The sequence below is a fragment of the Emys orbicularis genome, chromosome 2, assembly GCF_028017835.1.
Source record: "Emys orbicularis isolate rEmyOrb1 chromosome 2, rEmyOrb1.hap1, whole genome shotgun sequence".
In the NCBI taxonomy this organism is placed as follows: Eukaryota; Metazoa; Chordata; order Testudines; family Emydidae; genus Emys; species Emys orbicularis.
The window spans coordinates 39,627,569-39,650,353 of NC_088684.1; the positions used below are offsets into that span (position 1 = coordinate 39,627,569).

Below are 22,785 nucleotides of genomic sequence, written 5' to 3' on the forward strand. Positions count from 1 at the left end.
AAATTACAGTAGATGAGAGACAAGCTCCATGCTACCCATACAAAGTTTACGGTCAACTGGACATTGCATACTACAGGAAATCTAGTCCCCACCAACCCCCAAAGTTCCATGATCTGCCCCTAAACAATTCCATTATGCAATATTTCTAGGAAGACCTTTAAGTATTCAAATCTTCACCTGGAGACCCTTGAAGAATTCACCATCCACAAGAAAAGCACCACTATACAGAGAAATCTGAAGTATTAAAACCTTTTATTACTATAGACTATGTTCTCATATTCTTAGAAAACTCCAGTGTTCTACACCCTCAGTTGCAGGCTAATTTGTCAACATAAATGCAAACTATCTTTGACAGATTCTTAACAAAAACTCTGTCAGATGTGTTTCAAGCCAAGTTTTCCCATTGTGTTTAGCAGGGGATGAACAGGAGGTAAAACACTTATTTCTTTTACAGGCCATAACCTCAAGAAATTCAAGGTATTCCCTCATCTCCTCCATTTTAGAGAATGCACAAATGCATATTTTATTAGTGACCTCTGTTTATTACTTGGTTACATGTGACCTATCCAGGTGTCTCTGAAGAGAAACAAAATATGCTAAACAAGGAACATGAACTAAAAGTTTCCCAATTCCCTCATGCTGTGTATCATTAAAACGTGTGAAATGACAGACTTTCACCTGGTCCATTTCAACATTATATGCCTGCGGAGCTCTGAGTATTTCTTAAAGCAGCAGCAGGAAGGCTTATCTTTGGTGTTGGAAATTCATGCGTGGACTCTCTCCAGAATAAAAATTACATCCAGAATGCATCACAATGTCTGTTATACAATCAAAGACTTCTGTTTCTTTAAAAACCTGGCAGATCACTGCCACATTATCTTGTCTCAGATTTGGAAGAGAGGCCTTATACATTTTGTATTGGAAGCAAAGCCAAGCTCACTATGAGGATTTCATATGTGGGCCCTTCCTCTGGGTCTCCCAGTGCATTATACACTATCTGCCTATTTAGCAGCTAAGCTCCTGGGGGCAGATACTGCCTCTTTTTCTGTGTTCTGTACAGTATCAAACACAATCAGCACTTATATAAAGATAGGGTGAAATCTTCATTCCTGCTCTGCCCCAGTTATACCAGGTAAAAGGATTGAAGTGGCTTAAAGAGACCCTTAAAGCTCTGAAACTGGCTGAGAGAAAATTCCCTGGTTCAGGAATTGTGTGAAACAACTGTAGAGTTGCCCTCTGAAGACTGTCAGGGAAGCTCTGATATAAGGGGTGTGCTGGAGGCAGGGCTGGGGGCGAAGCTGCAGCACAGATTCCAGGCAGCACTGTAGCTCACAGGGCAGTCCAGGGAGGCTGCTACAACTTAGACGGGCCCCCTGGGGAATGTGGGATAATTATAGCTGGATGCTTCTGCTAAAATGGTTAGCAGTCGCATAGTTAACAGTGTTGACATCTGAATTGTCATTTCTAGATTTCAGACTTAACTCATTGATATGAGCAGGTCAGTTCACATCCATCAGCTATTACTTCACCCTCCAAAAACTCAAGAAGGCAACATGAGGTGAAAGGCATGTAGAGAAAAGGCATTGAGGCACTGGTGTGAAGCTGGCTTTACTTTGTTATTTTAGAGAAAATAACTGGAGAAAAGAGTAATGGAAATAAAACATATAATTACCCTTAACTGTACTTAATCCAGATATAGTTTTACTATTTATGACATAACTAAGAATAATAACTTGAACTAGAAACATTTTCCTTTATTAATTATCTACAGTGTGTATGGAAAGAACTGATGAAGAACAAATGGGCACCTCTGGATATAGTGTAGAAAAAGCACTCTGAAATGATCTAGTAAGTGGCTTTTATTGCAGCAAGTTTGCGTACTAAGCACTAATAGTGCAGAACTTCTGCACAGCACCAGCTCAAAATTCAAGTTCTGGGCACCCGTTCAATGTTTATGATTCTGTGCATTCCACAGGGGATGGGAAAACAGTTCCCTGTAAGTTATTTATTGAAGATATTCCCATAGTATACCTACTTACAATACTCATTTCCAAAAGAGGCTGTGGATCTGCAAAGTATCCAAAGAAGAGAAAGATATAGTGTATTTCTTTTATTACATTATTAATGTTTCAAAAGTGTCATGAAATAATGCCCCCCCAGTCTTGGTGAGGGAGAGGGGACAGAGGGTGAGTTTTCATTAGACTTAAGCTGGGATAGCCCCTGGGGTCCTGAGAGCAGGGGGAAAAGGAGCTGCAGGCTCAGCTGCTTCAGAGCACTGCCCCCTCCCCCCAGCCCAGAATGCGTGTGGAGATTTTGCCTGGGCAGGGAGGGTAAGTACAGGGAGGGGAGGAGAGATTTCTACACCTCTCCCTACGACCCATTTGCTAGACTTTTGGAGGAAAATGGAGAATTGATTGTCTCATGCATCCCCCTGCAAACGATGAAGCTCTTAGGGCATGTAACAGTCATTCCACTGGGGTTGCTGCTGCTGCCCTGCCTCACCCTGCCCTATAACTGAAGTATAATCTGAGCTGTGTTGCCAAGATGCTGTGGGTCTGATCAGATCTCCAATTTTGTGGATCAGGAAGGATTTTTTTCCAGGGGGCAAGGTGTCTTGTTGGTTGGAGGCCTAGTTTTAATGAATAAAGACAGACTTTAAAAGTTCAAAATGTAGTAAGTGGGAAGTTTGTAACTTTGTTGCAACTTGAGGCTGGTGTTCATTGCCAGTGACAGGCTGATAGGGGCTGGCACCTGGAAGTAAACATGGGCGAGAGACCCAAGTGATGGCTGGTGGACCCTATTAGTCGCAAGGAAGAAGGGGAGATGTTAAGTGTTCATAGACTGAGGTATCTTTTATGTGTATCCTCCTTTCTACTCGCAGGGGGAGCACAAGATGATTCAAAGGTGGGCTGAATCCTAGAGATTAGAGTGAAGGGGATCAACCCTGAATATTGGTTTGGCATGGAGGTCATTTAACTCTGTATTGGATTCAAGTAAATGAGTGGTATATCTTGGGGGAAAGTAGGTTGTCGAATCTTCCATAAAAGTTAAACATTAATAACCTTACGGCCTTCTGCCTTAAAATCCATCCATGTGCCTTTCATCCTCCCATGTCTCCTGATCAATGTCCTCTCATGAAGAAGCTTTTACAAAGCCAGCCCAGAGTGACTTCCTGAAGAGTATTTGTAATTAACAAAGCAATAGGCACAGTTTAATTTTCAAAATAACAGTGGAGTACAGTATAAGTAAAGCTTGATAAATAAAAACGTGTGTAATTCATTTACTTACACATTTTTTCTACCACCACACATAATGTAAATGTCTGATGTGAGCCACAGTAATTCTAAAAGAAAACAGGTTATATAACCTACCTCAGTGATCTTGTCGGAAGGCTCCAGTCCAAACAAATTGGCTTGTACTAGCTGCTGTAGAAGTTGTACTTGAGCTACGCTGAGGAAGAAGTCCAGGTTTGTGGTCATATTCACCTCCAAAGAATGGCCGCACACTAAAATCTCCTGTGGAGAAAAAACATGTCAGATACTAGCTACTAGGCAGATAATTTATTTTAAAGGTAACTATATCACAATTCTCTGTCATACCCAATTTAAGCCATTTACACAATGTTAATTGCGACTGTTAAATCTATTTCTCTCTTTTAGTAGCAAAGAATGGTGTGCCATTCATAAGACTTCTTGTGAAGAAGTTGTGTTTGATACCTTGCTTTCCTTTCAACAGCATATGTAACCATTAACACAAATCTTGTATGTAAAATGTTTCATGTGTGAGGTCTTGTTTTTCTTTGTAATATCAAACACTAGATTGTCAGATTTTTGTTTTTCATTTGCTTGGCAATGGACTACATTTCTCCTTTGCCTTGTCCTTCCAAGAAGATATACTTTTTTGGAATATAAACTCAGCTCGATTTATAATGAAATCATATGTTGGAACTCAAAGATAACCAGCCTAATTGATTTCTCTTTGCCTGTAAACCACTGTAAATATCTTGGCAGAGTTAGCTGGATGACCACTATTATAGTTATACAAAACTAAAGCTCTTGACCATTGTTGGCAAGTGATTCAGAGATGAACAACAGAATCAATCCATAAGGTTTGCTTAATAAGCAGAAGCATTGCCCCTTCTCATGAAGGACATGTGAATAATGTTCATATTCTCGGTAATCTATAGTAGATCCCACCCTTCAACCTTAAGCGTCCCCTAAGGAATAGATTCAAGGAGAATCTGACTAGCCAAAACATTTAAATTCCTGAATGTGAGCAATAGTAATGTTCATATGTTTCTTTTCACTGAATCCTTTCCATGCATCTCACAGCTATCCCCTGAATTTTCTTTTAATTTAAAACTCTCTCCCTCCCACATTTGTGATGGCACTCTACACAAAACACAAATTCAATGCAATCTTTCCCTCACGTAATTAACATCTGTTCCTTCTCCATCAACTTGCACCTGTTACAAATGTGCAAATATGATTTTCATTCCTACCTCGGATTTGCCCTTCCCAGGAGGTAGCTATTATGAAAAATCATTCCTGCTAGCTGGAAAACAATGACTGGCACCTCCCTCCAAATAATGTGTTTTAAATTCCCTACCCATGTGCTAATGCCAAGAAATGAACCACAGTCTCTTGTGTGTAACAGGCTCCTCTACTGAGCTGACCCACAGACTGGTAAAAGTTACTGCTAAGTCTTTCCAGTCAATTTGGAATATCCTGAGGTATCCCTATTACTCCTACTACAAAATATTGTACGCCTTTGGAAATTTGACCATAGCACACTGTGTTTATTTGATTCTTGTAGAGATAATGTAGTTTTCAGGTTTGCTTTTATGGGGCCCATGAAAATAGTGTTTCTTAAATATTGTGCTGGATCATGTCTTCTCAACTCTTTTAGTTATAAATCCTTTAAGAATTCTGCAGTGTGCCTACCATAAATCTGACCACTTCATATGTCTGATGTATCATGTTTCCCCTCCTTTCATCTGGTTTTTGACAAGAGATTGTAAGCTCTTAGGGACACAAACTATTTCTGGGTGTTCGTACAGCATCTAGCACAATGAGATCATGGTCATGATGAGGCCTTTGAGTGCTATCATAATGTAATTAAATAAAAATAACTGTTCAAACAATGCAAATAATAAACGATAACTGTGCCATAGTTAAATACCAAAACTACAGCAGCCCTAGTTTAAAAAAACTATTCCTTTTTCCACAAACACACTATTTTAATATTGTTTAATATAATATTTTCTATCAAGATTAAAATTCGCTAAGGGAACAATAATGTACATGGTAAAAAGTCAGTTATTTTTGTTTAAATTTTGTACTAACCTCTGTGTGCAAGTTTTCTGGTGAAATTACTTTTGTGAAAATGATTGCAGGAGCTGCAGTTATTCTCACTGTGAAATCTGTTAAAATTGGAGTTAAAATTGCTCTCCGTTCTTGATGCCGCCTTATGCTAAAAGAAAAAAAATTGATTATTATTACAATAGATTGTAAGCTGCTTAGGGCAGAGACCACATCTTCCTGTGTTCTTCCTGTGTACAGGGCCTACCAAAATGGGGCCTCAATCCTGATTGGAGCCTTTGGTTGCTACCACAATACAAATAATAAATAATTATTAATAACAAGGGTCCCAATCTGGCTGTCAGGCCATTAGCCCCAGGGACAGGACCATTGAAATCAGTGGAACTCAATGCAGTGTAAGGCCCAGATGGATCCAACTGCAGGATCAGGGCCAATCATTTATTTTAATTAGCTCAAAATTAAGATAAAATTACACATTTTTCTAATGTTAACTATTAATATATTGCACAAACCCACTGTGACCTCAGTGCATTTGAAACCAAAATATATCTAAAACTTTTACTCTGCAAGCAATCCACCAGTATACACACAATACAAAGTGATGTATTATTGTTTTTTCCTTTTACTGAATTAATATACGTTTAAAAATAAATCACTGTGAAGCAGTTTAGGCCACACACATTTGACCTACAAATCACATAAAAATAATTTTCAAAATGTGTTAGTGATCTTTATATTGAAATAGGTGTTCTTGTATATCCAACAAGACATTTACTTCACGCACAAAATATTTTGTAATGAAACAGTTAAAGTTGCCACACACACAAGTGGCACAAAAATCACAAAATCAAGTCCATGAAAAGTTAAGCCATCTAACAATACAGAACCTCTACTCCACTATTCACAACTCACCATTAAAATAAGTACTTTACACCATAGACCACACATAGATGCCTAAATTCTGCCCCCATAGTAAAGCAATGCCAGCCTTCCAGCACCCCTTTCTGTGATTGGATGAGCATGCTGTACATTAGCTCCTTCTAAACAGAATACTGACATTTCCATGAACATTTGTGTCAGTAAACTGGATACTTAAGTTATCTTCCGGTTATTTTTCACTGCTACCAAAATGCAAGCTGAAGGCATTTCCCTTTTTTGGATGCATCTATCAATAGCCCTTGTTGACACAACATACCAGACTAGGATCTCCGTGTCAATTCAAATACATTTGCCACAGACTCTTGTCTATGAGCACCTCCTCTGCAATCCTTCCAATGAGGAAAGTTGAATGAGAAAAGCCTGCAATGAAATCAGATGGCCCTCAGTCTCAACAAGATCATGGGTAATGTGAGTCCTCTGGGTAGTATCTGGTTGAGCCATTGCCTTGAGATCTGGTCATTGAGAGCATCTGCTAGAAGACTATCTACCTTTCTTACAAAGACAAGCTAATCACTGGGTTCCATAGAGGCAAACCCTAACAACTCTTAGAACATGACTTTCATTAGACCAATTTCTGCATATACATAAAATGAGAAACAGCTAACTATCAACAAGCTATTAAACTAATAATTCAAACAATATACAAATTATTCTAACATATATTCCAACAAAATGCCCAGGCTATGCATTTTCTCTGGCTCATGTAAAAAAGAGAAACTAAGACAATTGTGGCATAGGGGCTTTTATACCCTTGGCTCTAGAATGCTAGAAGAGAGACTCTCATACACGTTCTACCATGGCAAATTGCCTTGAAACTGGTTTTGTTGCAGGGCACACAATCTCTCACAATGGTGATCAGCAGAGTCATGAAGGATAAAAGTGGATTTCATAGTGATTCTTTAATGTGGCTAGGCTCGGGTTTAGATATATTTCTAGCAGAAGCAAACTCCAGAGATGAGAGTGGGACACAGAGCCCTATTGGTAGCTCACTATTCTCTGTCAGCAACTCGTCAGGCCTGACATACTCACTACACCTAACACCCTGTTGTCATGATATTTACGCAAAAGATGGCATGTCATAATATATCACTAGAAAACTAATAAGTCACTGATCATTAATATTCTTGTGTAATGTATGTATGGTAAACCCACAAAAGATTTTATAGATATATGGTGGAAATACATGACTAAACTGTATTTAAACAGGCATGTCCGGAGTAGTTGATCAACAGGTTTTCTCCAGACAAAGGAAAGAGGCTAACACCTCAAACCAAGTGAGGCCAAATTCAGTGGGCTATTCATTTGTATCAGAGGTTGTAGGAAGAGATCATTTGCATTGTAAAAATCACCAGGGGGAGAGAAGACAGTATGGAGTCTACACCAACAACATGGCATCCACACCCAGCAAGGAAAAGGCACTTTGTCTGGACTTACTTTTCAAAGAATACATTTTCAAGGCTTACTGGACTATAAAAAGAAAGGGGAAAAAACCCATAGTTGTCCATCACTTGGGGGATTCTGTGGGGCTGCAGCTCTTGAAATCACAGAACATTGGGTCCCTTCAGCCAAGGGGGCTGAAATCTCTGTGAGCTAAGTTTAGATTGTAACTTGCTGAAATTAAGTTTTAGTCTTATAAGAGTATTTTTACTTTGGTTTGCTTGTAACCCCTTCTATCTTTATTCCTTATATTTGAACTCATTTAAAACCTCTCTGTGATTAAATAAACTTGTTTTACTTTTATCATAAACCAGTTCAGTGCTGTAATTGAAATAAAAGTATTTGTCAAAAACTAGTTAAATTTATGAGCTGCAGTGTATTGACTCTTTAAAGGAGCAACAAACTTAACTTCTATGTGTGTTCCAGGAGAGGGCAGGACACTAGAGATGCAGATGATTTGGGGAAAATTCAGGAGTAGGAGGTTCACTCTGCAAAAAGCAACTGGGTAGTAGAAGCCAGGGTGTATGTGGGCTGTTGATGTCAGGGCTGTGAGCCACAGCAGCATAGCATTTACGGCATCCAGAGTTGCAGGCCAGGCAATTACACAACCCCTTACTGGTCTGGGTTGAACCCCAAAACATTACAGAGGACCTGCTCTTTCAAATTCCCTGTTCCTTGAATTTTACTCTGCTGGCAATTAGCGTAAGTGCTCAGGATGTGATGTATTGCTCCTGAGGGAATTCTGCACCAAAAAATTAAAAATTCTGCACCAAAAAAAAATTATACGCACAATATTTTAAAATTCTGCAAATTTTGTCAGTAAATAAATGTGGAGGCTCCAGTATGGCAGTGGGGAGCACAGGCCACTGGCTGCATGAAGGTGGGAGATCACCCTGGACCCCCCCACCCACAGGGACATGGATTCGGCTATGAGGTTGCACTCGACCCTGATGCAGCGCAAGAGCCGGGCCTGCCCTAGAAATACCATGGGGCCCTGCACCTCAGCGCCAGGCGCACCAGGTGTGGGAAGGAAGGGTCAGCCTGGCAGGATCCAAGTGTGGAGGGGCTTAGTGTGGGCGGATCCAGGTGTGGGGTGAGAAGGTTCTCTGTGGGGCATTCTCAGTGCAGGCAGCTCAGCAGGGGTTCCAGGTGCAGGGGAATGTGGATGCATACAGGCTCGTTGGGGGTTCTGGAAGCAGGGGCAATGGGACTCTGCATGGAGGTCCAGGTGAAGGTGGCTGGGGCTCAGTAGATGTGTGTGGGGGGATGAAGCTCAGCAGGGGGGTCTGGGTGTGGGAGTTCAGTGGGGGGTTCCGGGTGCTGGGGGAGTGGGGCTTGGTGGGATGAGGGTCTGCGTGAAGCTGGTTGGGGCTTAGTGGGGTGGGGATCCAGGTGCAGGGACTCGTCAGGTTGGTGGGGCTCCTTTGGGTGGGGGTTCAAGTACGGTGTGATCAGCGGGGGCTGGTATGTCTGCAGGGGTAGGGATCTGGGTGCGGGGGATGGGATGTGGTAGGGGGATCTGGATGCAGGGGGTGAGGCTCAGCAGGGTGGGGGTTTGGGTGCGGGGAAGGTGAGGTTCGGCGGGGAGCTATGGGTATGGGGGGTCCAGATGCATGGGGGTTGTGCAGACGGGGGAGCAGCTCCCTGTACAGTTACCCCTCCCCTCGCAGCTGAGACGCAGTGGGGGCAGGAAGCGGGGGGAGGAGGGGTTCAGAGCTTCCTGCAGCTGGAGAAGGGTCTGATTCGGCCATTCCTTGCAGGGGAAGAGCAAGTCCCATCCTCCCCTGCCCCCAGCCCAGCTGATATTAGCAGCTGAGCACAGTGCAGGATAGGAGCCACCAGCCAGGGCATCCCCAGCCCCCGCCCCCACAACAGTGATTTACCTCTTTGCCAGCTGCTCCGGGCACCCGAACCAACATTTTTCTGTGGGGAAGCAAAAGAACCTGTGGGGGACATGAATTCTGCATGCGCAGCGGCACAGAATTCCCCAGGAGTAATGTGTGCAGAAAGCATGGTAAATTATAGAGGAATATGCTGTCTCCAAGGTAGCTATGCCTTAGTCTATTTAAGATTATTTAGGGCAACTTCAGTTTTACACACAAGTTGATTGGCAGCCAGTACAGAATACAGGTTTAATATTTGTTGAGCACAGGTATAATATGCTCGTGCTCAGATGGTGGGCTTCTGCATTAATGGAGGCTTCTGAATGCCTGTCATGTTTGGTCCCTCTGGGATGACTATGACAAGATCAGCATCTGAGGGAAAAGCAAGGAATATTTCAGGGGTGGCCAACCACTGGCCCCGGAGACACATGCGGCTCTTCAGAAGTTAATATGCGGCTCCTTGTATAGGCACCTACTCTGGGGCTGGAACTACAGTTGCCAACTTTCCAATGTGCCGGGGAGTGCTCACTACTCAACCCCTGGCTCTGCCACAGGCCCTATCCCCACTCCACCCTTTCCCGCCCCCTCCCCTGATCCTGCCATGCCCTCACTGTTCCCCCTCCCCTCAGAGCCTCTTGCACGCCACGAAACAGCTGATTGGGAGGTGCAGGGAGGGAGGGGGAGGTGCTGATTGGCAAGACTGCCGGTGGGTGGGAGGCGCTGGGAGCGGGGTGGGGGAGTTGATGGGGGACTGCTGACGTATTACTGTGGCTCTTTGGCAATGTACATTGATAAATTCTGGCTCCTTCTCAAGCTCAGCTTGGCCACCCCTGGAATATTTGGTCATTCAAAGATGAAAAAAGGCCTGTCCGGCCTGTGATGTTAACTGGTAGTCCATGAGCAATGATGAATCTATCTAGTCAGACCACAGGATCGCAAAGCACATTGACAGTCGGTTGGCAGACATCCTCAATTGAGAAAGTGGTTTTGCCAGTTCCATAAATGCTTCTCCCTGCCAATCAGCATCTTGTCAGTCTTATCTAGATTAAGTTTAAATCAAATGGCTTTCGTCCAGGTCCCTATTGCCACAGCACAATGGGAAAATAAGGAAGTAAGTGTTTTTGTCTTTGGTGAAAAGGAAATAAGAATTGAGTGGCACAGGCATACTGCTGACACTGAAAGAGCATACTGCTACGTGTTAGATAATTTTCTGCCCTAATGTATATAACATTACTGGCAATTATGATTTAAGAATACGAAAGACAAAAGAGAGATAAACATGCATTATTACATGGACACAAAAACACCAACCTGATCTTTGTTTAAATAAATTTTGGCCAATAAATATTCTCATTTCTTAAATGTGATATGTTGATTTAGTGGGTGGACACTGTGCTGCATTTTAAAGGATTTTTTTAAATGTAACAGGTTCAAGACTGCTTAATGTTTTCTTTACATGCCCTGTACCATCTGCCTGCACTACTTTACTTGTACTAATTTACCTATCAAATAATATTAGTTTCTTTGCTTATTAATTAATATTAGTTGGTAAATCTGTAAAGGCGCCAAATCAAGTATTAGCAAAACAACTGTAAGTGTAAACAGAAGCCAAACACAATACACTTGGAGAGAAGGAATGGGGAGATCACAAAATGAAAAAGAAACAAATTCCACTTTGAATTACTAAGTCTTCCACACTGCATCTAAGAGCACTGCTAACTTAACACAGGTGTACACCACATGAGCTCATGAAAAAACTTGATTGTGAAGGATGTAATGATGGTTCTATGTCCAGAGTACATTTAATCCAAGGTCCACTTATGCATCTGTTATATATTTATGTCTTTTTTTTTAAACCAGTACTTTCAGAGACATTAAAGTAGTCCATCATCTACACTTAAAAGTACAGTACACTTAAAAGACCATACGCTAACATAAGGCTGTGAGGCAATAAAACTTTTGTGGTAAGGTACACTAGTGCCCTATACTGATTGCTGGCCACCAACCGCTGAGCTAAGGCTATACTTGAGTATACCTAGAAGCCCTAATCATGGACCAGGACTTCATTGAACTAGGTGATGCACAGACACAGAACAAAGAGATGGTCCCCACCCTATAGAGCTTACAATGTAAGTATAAAACAAGAGACAACAGATGGATACAGGGGAGTATAAGGAAGCAATGAGAATATTGACCAACATAATAGGCTGCTGTATGAGCACAGCACCAGCCTAACTATTGTCAAGCTTTCTGTAGGCATCAAACCAAGGAAGTTTTAAGGGGGATTCTGAAGGAGGATAATGAAATTGTTTTGTGGATATTTACGGGGAGCTCCTCCCAAGCATGAGGGGCAGCATGGGAGTAAGCACAATGGTGATTGTTTGAAAATTTAACACATGGGTGAAGAAGGCTGCCATTATGGGCCAGAGGTATGAATCAAATCTTGATGGTAAATGACAGATGAGAGATAGGGCAGGGATAGGCCATAAAGGGCCTTCAAGGTGAAGACAAATGGCTTATGCTTGATACGAAAGAGAAGGTAGAGCCAGTGCAGGGATGCAAAGAGATGCGTGGCAGACTTAGGGCTGGTCCACACTACCCGTCCAATTCGGCGGGTAGAGATCGATCTTCTGGGATCGATTTATCGCGTCTCATCTGGACGTGATAGATCGATCCCAGAAGCGCTCCCCCGTCGACTGCGGAACTCCTGCTCGCCGAGAGGAGGAAGCACTGTCGACGGGGGAGCCTGCCTGCGCCGCGTGGACCCGCAGTAAGTAAATTTAGTTTGATCTAGGAAACGTCGACTTCAGCTACGCTATTCTTGTAGCTGAAGTTGCGTTTCCTAGATCGATCCCCCGCCCCAGTGTGGACCTGCCCTAAGAGTGATGGGCTATGAAAATGATCTTTGCAGCAGCATTTTGAATGGGTGTGAGTGGGGCAAGACTGCATTTTTGCAAGGCCAGACAGAATGATGTTGCAGTAATCAACATGCAAAATGATGATGAGAGTTTTAGTTGTGTGGATGGATAGGAAAGACCATATGTTAGAGATGTTATCCAGAAAGAATCTGCATAGAATCAGACATAACCTGGATGTGAGGACATAGAGATATCCGAAATTTAGGCATTCAACTTTGAGAACACTGGCTTTAATCTTTATTATAATTCAGTCCATGTTGTAACACTCACAGTAGTAAATCCTATAGTGAAGATGGAATTTTTCATACAGACTTAGGGTACAGGCCAGGCATACATTCATAAGCCCTCATTGCAGAGAGAGGTGACAACAAAAAGCTTGCATATGTCAGCTGAATTTTTCAGTCTTTTTTATTTTTCCTTTTTTTCTCTGCTCTTATGTTCTTTCCCAGTCTATTGGTTTCCTTTGTTCTGTCCCCACTTTAGTTCCTTTACCTCAGTTACATGCGCTTGACATTATTTGCTTATACATTTTAATTTCCTTGTTAGCTTTCCTTCCTATTTAGGTCATACATCAGGATGTCCGGAATCTATTACTATTAGACAGGTAGGTGAAATATTTTCAGGGAATAGTTTATTGGTCAAGAAATGCAGTTTTGGTCAACCTGAAACTATTCGTGAATTCGCATCAAATTCACCAAAAAGTTTTGTCTGAACTGAAAAATCAAAATGTTTTGGTTCGTTTAGACTTTGTCATTCACAGTGGTAATTCGCAGTCATTCATAATGACAATGAATAGTCCAGAGAGAAAAAAGAGAAAATGACTCTATAAGCGTGGTGGTAGGGCACTAACCTAGGCTTTAACCCAGGAGATTTCCACACCAAAATAACCCACAGCCCAGTGGTTAGGGCACTCTCCTGCAATGTGGGAGATTTAACTTCAAATCCCTTCTCCACATCCAGCACAGGCAGGAATTGAACCCCAGCCCCTCCCCCCCCCATTCCAGATGAATGCCTTAACTACTGGGCTAAAAGTTATCAAGAGGGCACCACCACTTCCTGCTGTTTTGTGAATTTAGTCCTCTTTTGCTTTCGTTAAAATGCCTGAAATCAAAACAAAAATTTTTGAGTTGGGTTAAATTAAATGTTTCATTTGATCTGACCCAAAATGTTTTCCAACTTTTTGATTTGCCAAAAATTCTGAAAAAAATTGTTTTTGGTTTGACCCAAAACATTTTTTGTTAAATTTTCAGACTTGCCTGTGAACCAAAAAAATCCATCATTTGCCCAGCTCTAGCTGCTGCACTGTCTTCATGGCGTAGAACAAGGTTGAGGTCCCACATAACTGTAGGGTTTCTTATGGTGGGTGAGTGTTTTCAATGCCTTTAAGGAAGCATTTAATCGTTGGGTGAGCAAATATAGTGACCCCGTCCACCTTACCGTGGAAGGAGGTAATAGCAGCCAAATGTACTCTGATAGAAGTTGTGGATAGCCCCGATTTTTTAAGTCCTAGAATATAGTCCAGAATCCTCTGTAGGGGGGATGGGGATGACTGTGGTAAGATCTGATTATCTTGGCACCAGGTGCAGAATCATTTCCACTTATGGATATACATCTTTCTTGTGCCTAGTCTCCAACTGTTCAGTAATATATCTTTTACTTCCTCAGAACAGGCCTCCTTGTCTCCAGTCAGCCATGGAGTAATCAGGCCTTGAGGTGGAGGACTGCGAGGTTGGGATGGTGGACAGGTCCCGCATCTTGTCCTAGAAGGTGAGGTACTAGGGCAAGGGTTTGAGGCGGCTTCACTGCCATCAGATGCAGGTATGGGAACCACGTTTTTCTGGGCCATGTGGGTGCTATGAGAATAATCCTGGATTTATCTTGCTTGATCTTGTGAATGACTCAGCTTCGGAGTGGAGTCGGAGGAAATGCATACATCAGTGGTGCCTCCCATTTTATGAGGAGAGCATTGCCTAGGGAGTGGTGTCCCAGTCCCACCCTGGAACAATATTGTGGGCACTTCGCATTCTGAGCTGTTGAAAATAGATCTATGGTGGGGAATCCCCATCGTTTGAATATGGATTTGAGAATTTCGGGATCCATCTCCCATTCGTGGGTTTGTGAGAAGTCCCTGCTTAGTATATCTGCTGCTGTATTCTGACATCCCAGCAGATAGGATGCCGATATCTCTATGTTGTTGGTGATGCACCAATTCCAAAGTGGTATTGCCTCTGTACATAGGGAGTATGATCGTGCTTCCCCTTGGTGGTTTATGTAAAACATGCATGCAATATTGTCCATGAGGATCTTGATGGCATAGTTCTTGAATTGAGGGAGAAAATGGTCGCACGCATTTTGGACTGCCCTTAGCTCCGGTAAGTTTATGTGCAGGTTGGACTCTGCTGGGGTCCAGCGGCCTTGGACCATATTGTTGAGTGTATGTGTGCCCCCCAACCTATTATGGAAGTGTCATTGTCACAGTTGGAGTTCTTTGTTGGAAAGGGACTCCTGAGCAGATGTTCTTTGATTGTGTCCACCATGTTAACAAGTCTTTTAATTTCTGCGTGGCATTGTGAGGCATCTGTTGAGAGAGTGTCTGTGCGGTATATACACTGTTCGAAGCCAGGCCTGCAAGCATCACATGTGGAGTCTGGCATGTTTGACAACAAGCGCTGTTGCCAACATGTGCCCCAAGAGTTTTAAACACGTTTTGGCGGATGTTTGTGGGCTTTCCCTCACGGTTGAAATTAGATTGACTGGAGTGAGGAAGCACTGTTGGGGTAGCATTGCTGTTAGAGAGTCGAGACAGGCTCCTATGAATTCCAACTTTTGGAGAGGAACCAGTCTGGACTTTTGCACATTTATTTGCAATCCTAGGTTCATGAAAAGGGTTATTGTTCTCTGCGTGGCATTTATTGCTTCTTGCTGTGTTTGTGCCCATATGAGGCAGTCATCCAAGTATGGAAATATTACTCCGTGTCTGCAGAAATGAGCTGCAATGACAACGAGAACCTTGGAAAAACCGGTTGGGGCAGTGGATAGGCTGAAGGGTAGTACTCTGTATTGGAAATGCTGTTTCCCTAGGGTGAATCTCAGGAATCTTCTATGTGATGGTGGATGGTAATATGAAAATAAGTGTCCTGAAGGTTGAGGGCTGAGAGCCAATCTCCCTTTTCTAATGCTGGAATTATTGTGGTTAGAGTCACCATTTTGAAATGTTGTGTTCTCATGAATTTGATGAGTTTGCGTAAATCCAGGATGGGTCTCCACCCACCGATATTTTTCTGAGTTAGAAAGTAGTGTGAATAAAAACCTCTCCCCCTGTGTTGCAATGGTACAGGTTTCATGGCACCTAATTGTACGAGGTGGTTTATTTCCTGTTGTAACAGGTGCTTGTGAAAGGGATTCCTGAAGAGGGACAGGGAAGAGGGGTGGGTAGGTGAAATAGAAATAAAGGGGATGGAGTAGCCCTTCTGGATAATCTCAAAAATCCATTTGTCTGTCATAATGATGTTCCAGACTGGGTAGTATGGTGACAGGTGGTCTCCGAATGGGCAGAGGACCATTTCTGATTTCGGAGTCAGAGAGTGTGGAGGTCTCGTGCCTTCGACCACACCTTCAAAATGATTGTTAAGAGATGGATTGTTGAGACGTTGAAGGCTGATCTTGGTTCTGCCGACATGTGTTCTGTCTTTGTTTACGCCATTGGTCGTACTGTCTTTGGGGCTGAGAGTATGGCGTAGACCAGAATCTCTGGTTGTAAAACCTGCCTTGTTTCTTTTTGTTTGCAAGTACATATATGTCCAGGGTTTTTAAGGTCACCCTTGAGTCCTTAGGGTGTTTAAAGATATATCGGTTTTGTCTGCGAATTGTTTTTGACCCTCGAAGAGGAGGTCCTCAATCGTTGCCTGGACCTCCCTTGGGAATCTGGAGAATTGCAGCCAGGATGCATGGCACATGACCATGGATGTTGCAATGGATCATGCTGCCGAGTCTGCAGAGTCAAGGGAGGCCTGTAGGGCCATCCTGACGATGAGAGACCCTTTGGAAATGTTCTCCTTATATCGTTCTTTTTTGTCATCTGGTAAATTTTCAATAAATTCTGACATTTTGGAGAACATATTGTGTGTATATTTAGCCAGCAGGGCTGTATAGTTGGCTATGTGGAACTGAAGTGTAGCTGAGGAAAGGACAGTTACCTGTTCCGTAACTGGCGTTCTTCGAGATGTGTTGCTCCTGTCTATTCCACAGTAGGTGTGCGTGCTCGCCACGTGCACCGGTGCCGGAAGTTTTTCCCTTAGCAGCATCCGTAGTGGGGGAGCACCGCTGCGACCCCTGGAGCGGCGCCGACATATCGCACCATAAAGGGGGCTGCGTGCTCTCAGTTCCTTCTTGCCAGACAACTCCGACAGAGGGGAAGGAGGGTGTGATGTGGAATAGACAGGAGCAACACATCTCGAAGAACGCCAGTTACGGAACAGGTAACTGTCCTTTTTTCTTCGAGTGATTGCTCCTGTGTATTCCACAGTAGGTGACTCCAAGCTATACCTGACGGAGGTGGGTAGGAGTTCTAAATGATAAAGGTTATGGGTTACCCGGGAGGAGCACCGCCCTACCAAACCCGGCGTCATCCCTTGCTTGGGAGACGATCGCATAGTGCGACGCGAAAGTATGGACAGAGGACCATGTAGCAGCCCTACATATGTCCTGAATAGGGACATGAGCCACATAGGCCGCAGACGAGGCCTGGGCTCTCGTCGAAAGCGCTTTAACAATAGGAGGCGGGGGAACCCCGGCCAAGTCATAACACGTGCGTATGCACGAGGTGATCCAGCGGGAAATCCGCTGGGTGGAAACCGGTTGCCCTCTCATGCGCTCGGCCGTAGCAATGAAAAGCTGAGGGGATGCCCGAAATGGCCTTGTTCGATCTAAGTAAAAGGCCAGCGCCCTACGCACATCTAGCATGTGTAGGCGGCGTCCCTCATTGGAGGAATGGGGCTTTGGACAGAGGATCGGGAGGAAAATATCCTGATCCATATGGAAAGCCGAGACCACCTTCGGCAAAGAGGCAGGGTGAGGGCGGAGCTGAACCTTGTCCTTATGAAAGACCGTATACGGTTCAGAGGTCAGGGCCCTGAGCTCGGGCCCTGAGCTCGGGCTGAGGTGATAGCCACTAAGAACGCCACCTTCCACGACAGGTGGGACCACGAACACGTGGCTAACGGCTCAAAAGGAGGCCCTGTCAGGCGGGAGAGTCCTGGTCCATATGAAACGCCGAGACCACCTTCGGCAGGAAGGCCGGGTGCAGGCGAAGCTGTACCTTCCCCTTATGGAAGACAGTGTACGGGGGTTCCGAGGTGAGTGCCCTAAACTCCGAAACCCTGCGGGCTGATGTGATAGCCACCAAAAACGCCACTTTCTCAAATAAGTGGGACCAGGAACAAGTGGCCAAGGGCTCAAAGGGAGGTCCCGTGAGGCGTGACAGAACCAGGTTCAGGTCCCAAGGGGGAACCGGGGGTCTAGCATAAGGGAACGCTCTATCCAAACCCTTTAAAAACCTGGAAGTCATGTGGTGGGAGAACACTGACTGTTCCGCCACCGGAGGGTGGAAGGCCAAAATGGCCGCCAGGTGCACCCTGATTGAGGAGGGGGCTAGCCCTTGGGTCCTAAGGGACAGGAGGTAGTCCAGGACCAGCTGGAGCGGAGCGGATGCGGGGGAGGAACCTCTCTCCCTCGCCCATGAGGAGAACTGATACCACTTAGGTAGGTCCTCCGTGTGGACAGCTTCCTGCTTTCGAGCAGGACCCGTCTAACAGCCTCGGTACACCTCCCCTCCTCCGCATCTAGCCACGGAGCAGCCACGCTGTCAGGTGGAGCGGGGCCAGGTTGGGATGGAGGAGACGACCTCCCTCCTGGGAGAGGAGGTCCGGGCGGAGCGGCAGCCTGCGAGGGGGGGCCGCCAAGAGTTGCAGTAGGGTCCCGTACCAATGTTGATGGGCCCAATCCGGGGATATCAGGATAATTCTCGCCCCGTCTGACTTCACCTTCTGTAGGACCCTGCCTATGAGGGGGAAGGGCGGGAAGCCGTACATCAGGGGCCCCGACCAATCGAGCAGGAACGCGTCCGTCATGGCCCCATCGCCTTCTATCACCCTGGAACAGAACCTGGGACAGAGGCAGTTCTGGGCGGTGGTGAATAGGTCCACCTGGGGAGTGCCCCACTGAAGGAAAATCCATTCTGCCACCTCCCTGTGCAGGGACCACTCGTGCTGATGTGAGAACACCCTGCTCAGGCGATCTGCGAGCGTGTTGCTCTCGCCGGGTAGGTGGAACGGTCGGAGGAGGATGTTGGGGACTATACAGAACTCCCACAGGAGTTGGGCTTCCTGGCATAAGGCCCTGGAGCGCGTGCCACCTTGCCTGTTGATGTAATACATTGCGGTGGTGTTGTCCGTGAGGACTCTGACCACCTTCCCTTGTAAGTGCTGGCGAAAGGCCAGGCACGCCAGGTGCACAGCACTGAGTTCCCTAACAGTTATGTGCAGGGTCAGTTCCTCAGGTGACCACATACCCTGGGTCCTGATGTCCCCCACATGGGCTCCCCAGCCCAGGTCCGAGGCATCCGACACTAGATCTAGTGAGGGAGAGGGGTCTCGGAAGGGGATTCCCCGGTGCATGTTGCTCAGAAGGGACCACCATTGGAGGTCTGCAACCACCGTTGGCGGCACCGTGACAATCTTGTCCAGGCCGTCCCTGGCCTGGGAATAGCGGGAGGCCAACCAGAGTTGGAGGGGCCTCATCCGGAGCCTGGCGTGTCGCACCACTGTGGTGCATGCTGCCATGTGGCCGAGGATTTGAAGGCATATCCAAGCCGTGGTTACCGGGAAGGCCGTGACCGAGGCGACGAGGCCTCTGAGCACCTCGAACCTGTCCCTTGGAAGGAAGGCTGTGGCTGCCTGGGAGTCCAGCAGCGCTCCTATGAATTCTATGCGCTGGCCTGGAACTAACGTGGATTCCTCCTTGTTTACCACTAGGCCCAGAGCGGAGCAGGTGCGTAGCAAGATGGATACTTGCTGCTGCATCTGGGACCGGGACTTGCCCTTGAGCAGCCAATCGTCTAGGTAGGGAAAGACCTGCAGCCCTCTCCTCCGGAGGTGGGCCGCTACCACTGCCATACATTTAGTGAAAACCCTGGGGGCTGTCGAGAGGCCAAAGGGAAGGACCGTAAACTGGTAGTGGTCTTGACCCACCAGGAAATGGAGGAAGCGCCTGTGACCTTCGAAAATGTGGATGTGGAAGTAGTCATCCTGAAGGTCCAGTGCTGCAAACCAATCCCCCGGGTCTAGGGAGGGAATAATAGAGGCTAGGGACACCATGCGGAATTTGCAGCGTACCAAGAACTGGTTGAGCTTCCGCAGGTCGAGGATGGGCCGAAACCCGCCCTTCGCCTTCGGGATGAGGAAATACCTGGAATAGAATCCCTTGTCCCGGAATTCCCAAGGTACCCTCTCCACGGCTCCCAGGGAGAGGAGGCACTGTACCCCCTGACCAGGGGGAGCACATGTTCCGGGTCCTCCGCCGATTCCCTGGCCGGAGGGCAATTGGGAGGGGGCGAAACAAACTGCAACCTGTACCCCAGGGATACAGTGTTGAAGACCCAGCGGTCCGTAGTAATACAGGACCATTGCAAACGGAAGGCAGGTAAACGATTTGCAAACCTGAACTTTATTAACTGGGGGGGGGGGGGTTAACCTGGCAACAGGCACAGTGACCCCCCGCAAGCAGTCAAAAACGCCGCTTCCCTGGCCTTCTGGCCTTAGAGGGCTCCGGACGAGGGGCCAAGCGGGATTGGCATTGTGACCGGCGCCTCTGCTCCCGCTGCTTCTTAGGCGGGGGCTCATATCTACCCCGAGCCTGTGGAGCGGAGGTGTGAGGCCTGGGCTTGTCCTTGGCCGGTGGGACGTACAGGCCCAGAGTCTCCAGGGTAGTCAGCAGCGAACCAGCTGAGTGGCGAACAGCAGAGGCTAACAGAGGGAGTTTGCCTGGGAGTTCGCCTGGGGAGAGCGCACTGAGGCTTTCATCTGCAGGTTTCTCTGACTAGGTACTGCAACAGCTGAGGAAGCTCTTAAGAGGAAGGTGATATGGAAGGTGAGTGATCAGCTGTTGTAACCTGCACAGGTTGTACCATGTTTGTCTTTCTTCCACAGGACAGAAGCGACTTTGTCTGTACAAAGTGCAAGCTGGTCTCCATATTGGAAGAGAAGGTTTGAGGTCGGAGAAACGAGTATCGACTCTGCGTTGCATAAGGGAAAATGAAGAATTCCTGGACAGACGTCAGGAGATGCTTCTACGGCCACAATGTTGTGAAGATTCAGAGCAGGCGCAGCAGGGACAGAAAGATGGTGAAGAATTTTGGCAGCATGTGACCTCCAGAAGGAGAAAGAGGAGCGTCCATGTACCAGCAATGGAGATACAGGTGAGCAATCGTTTCCATGTTCTCTCTACAGGTACTAATGCGGAAAGTGGACTAGATGACCCATCTGAGGGAAGGGAGCAGAAGGAGACTCCACCGATTGGAAGGCAAAAGATGCACTGTCCTAGGGATGGGGGTTCCACGACCACCATTCCCAAGAGGAGGAGGAGGGTGGTGGTGGTCGGGGACTCCCTCCTCAGGGGGACTGAGTCATCTATCTGCCGCCCCAACCGGGAAAACCGAGAGGTCTGCTGCTTGCCAGGAGCTAGGATACACGATGTGACGGAGAGACTGCCGAGACTCATCAAGCCCTCGGATCGCTACCCCTTCCTGCTTCTCCACGTGGGCACCAATGATACTGCCAAGAATGACCTTGAGCGGATCACTGCAGACTACGTGGCTCTGGGAAGAAGGATAAAGGAGTTTGAGGCACAAGTGGTGTTCTCGTCCATCCTCCCTGTGCAAGGAAAAGGCCTGGGTAGAGACCGTCGAATCGTGGAAGTCAACGAATGGCTACGCAGGTGGTGTCGGAGAGAAGGCTTTGAATTCTTCGACCATGGGATGGTGTTCCAAGAAGGAGGAGTGCTAGGCAGAGACGGGCTCTACCTAACAAAGAGAGGGAAGAGCATCTTCTCAAGCAGGCTGGCTAACCTAGTGAGGAGGGCTTTAAACTAGGTTCACCGGGGGAAGGAGACCAAAGCCCTGAGGTAAGTGGGGAAATGGGATCCTGGGAGGAAGCACAAGCAGGAGAGAGCAAGAGGGGAGGACTCCTGTCTCATACTGACGATCGATGAGTTGTCTTAAGTGCTTATACTCAAATGCAAGAAGCCTGGGAAACAAGCAGGGAGAACTGGAAGTCCTGGCACAGTCAGGGAACTATGATGCGATTGGAATAACAGAGACTTGGAGGGATAACTCACATGACTGGAGTACTGTCATGGATGGATATAAACTGTTCAGGAAGGACAGGCAGGGCAGAAAAGGTGGGGGAGTTGCGTTGTATGTAAGAGAGGAGTATGCGTTGTATGTAAGTTGAGAAGTGTGAGCAACAAGAGTGATGTCGTGGTCGGAGTCTGCTATAGACTACCAGACCAGGGGGATAAGGTGGACGAGGCTTTCTTCTGGCAACTAGCAGAAGTTGCTAGATCGCAGGCCCTGGTTCTCATGGGAGACTTTAATCACCCTGATATCTGCTGGGAGAGAAATACAGCGGTGCACAGACAATCCAGGAAGTTTTTGGAAAGTGTAGGGGACAATTTCCTGGTGCAAGTGCTGGAGGAACCAACTAGGGGCAGAGCTTTTCTTGACCTGCTGCTCACAAACAGGGAAGAATTAGTAGGGGAAGCAAAAGTGGATGGGAACCTGGGAGGCAGTGACCATGAGATGGTCGAGTTCAGGATCCTGACACAAGAAAGAAAGGAGAGCAGTAGAATACGGACCCTGGACTTCAGAAAAGCAGACTTTGACTCCCTCAGGGAACAGATGGGCAGGATCCCCTGGGAGAATAACATGAAGGGCAAAGGGGTCCAGGAGAGCTGGCTGTATTTTAAAGAATCCTTATTGCGGTTGCAGGAACAAACCATCCCGATGTGTAGAAAGAATAGTAAATATGGCAAGCGACCAGCTTGGCTAAACAGTGAAATCCTTGCTGATCTTAAACGCAAAAAAGAAGCTTACAAGAAGTGGAAGTTTGGACAAATAACCAGGGAGGAGTATACAAATATTGCTCAGGCATGCAGGAGTGAAATCAGGAAGGCCAAATCACACTTGGAGTTGCAGCTAGCAAGAGATGTTAAGAGTAACAGGAAGGGTTTCTT

The 22,785-nt window shown here is 46.1% G+C and overlaps 1 protein-coding gene across 2 annotated transcripts in view; it reads right to left on the reverse strand.

Moving 5' to 3' along the window:
• The window catches only part of VPS13B (vacuolar protein sorting 13 homolog B), a 947,892-nt gene that overhangs the window by 275,625 nt on the left and 649,482 nt on the right, over window positions 1–22,785 (reverse strand). For both annotated transcript variants that reach the window (XM_065397834.1, XM_065397833.1), the window contains exons 31-32: window positions 5,346–5,472; window positions 3,372–3,515 (exon numbers count right to left, since the gene is read on the reverse strand). In XM_065397834.1, the coding sequence (XP_065253906.1) occupies window positions 3,372–3,515; window positions 5,346–5,472 (271 nt within the window). The remainder of the gene's footprint in view (window positions 1–3,371; window positions 3,516–5,345; window positions 5,473–22,785) is intronic.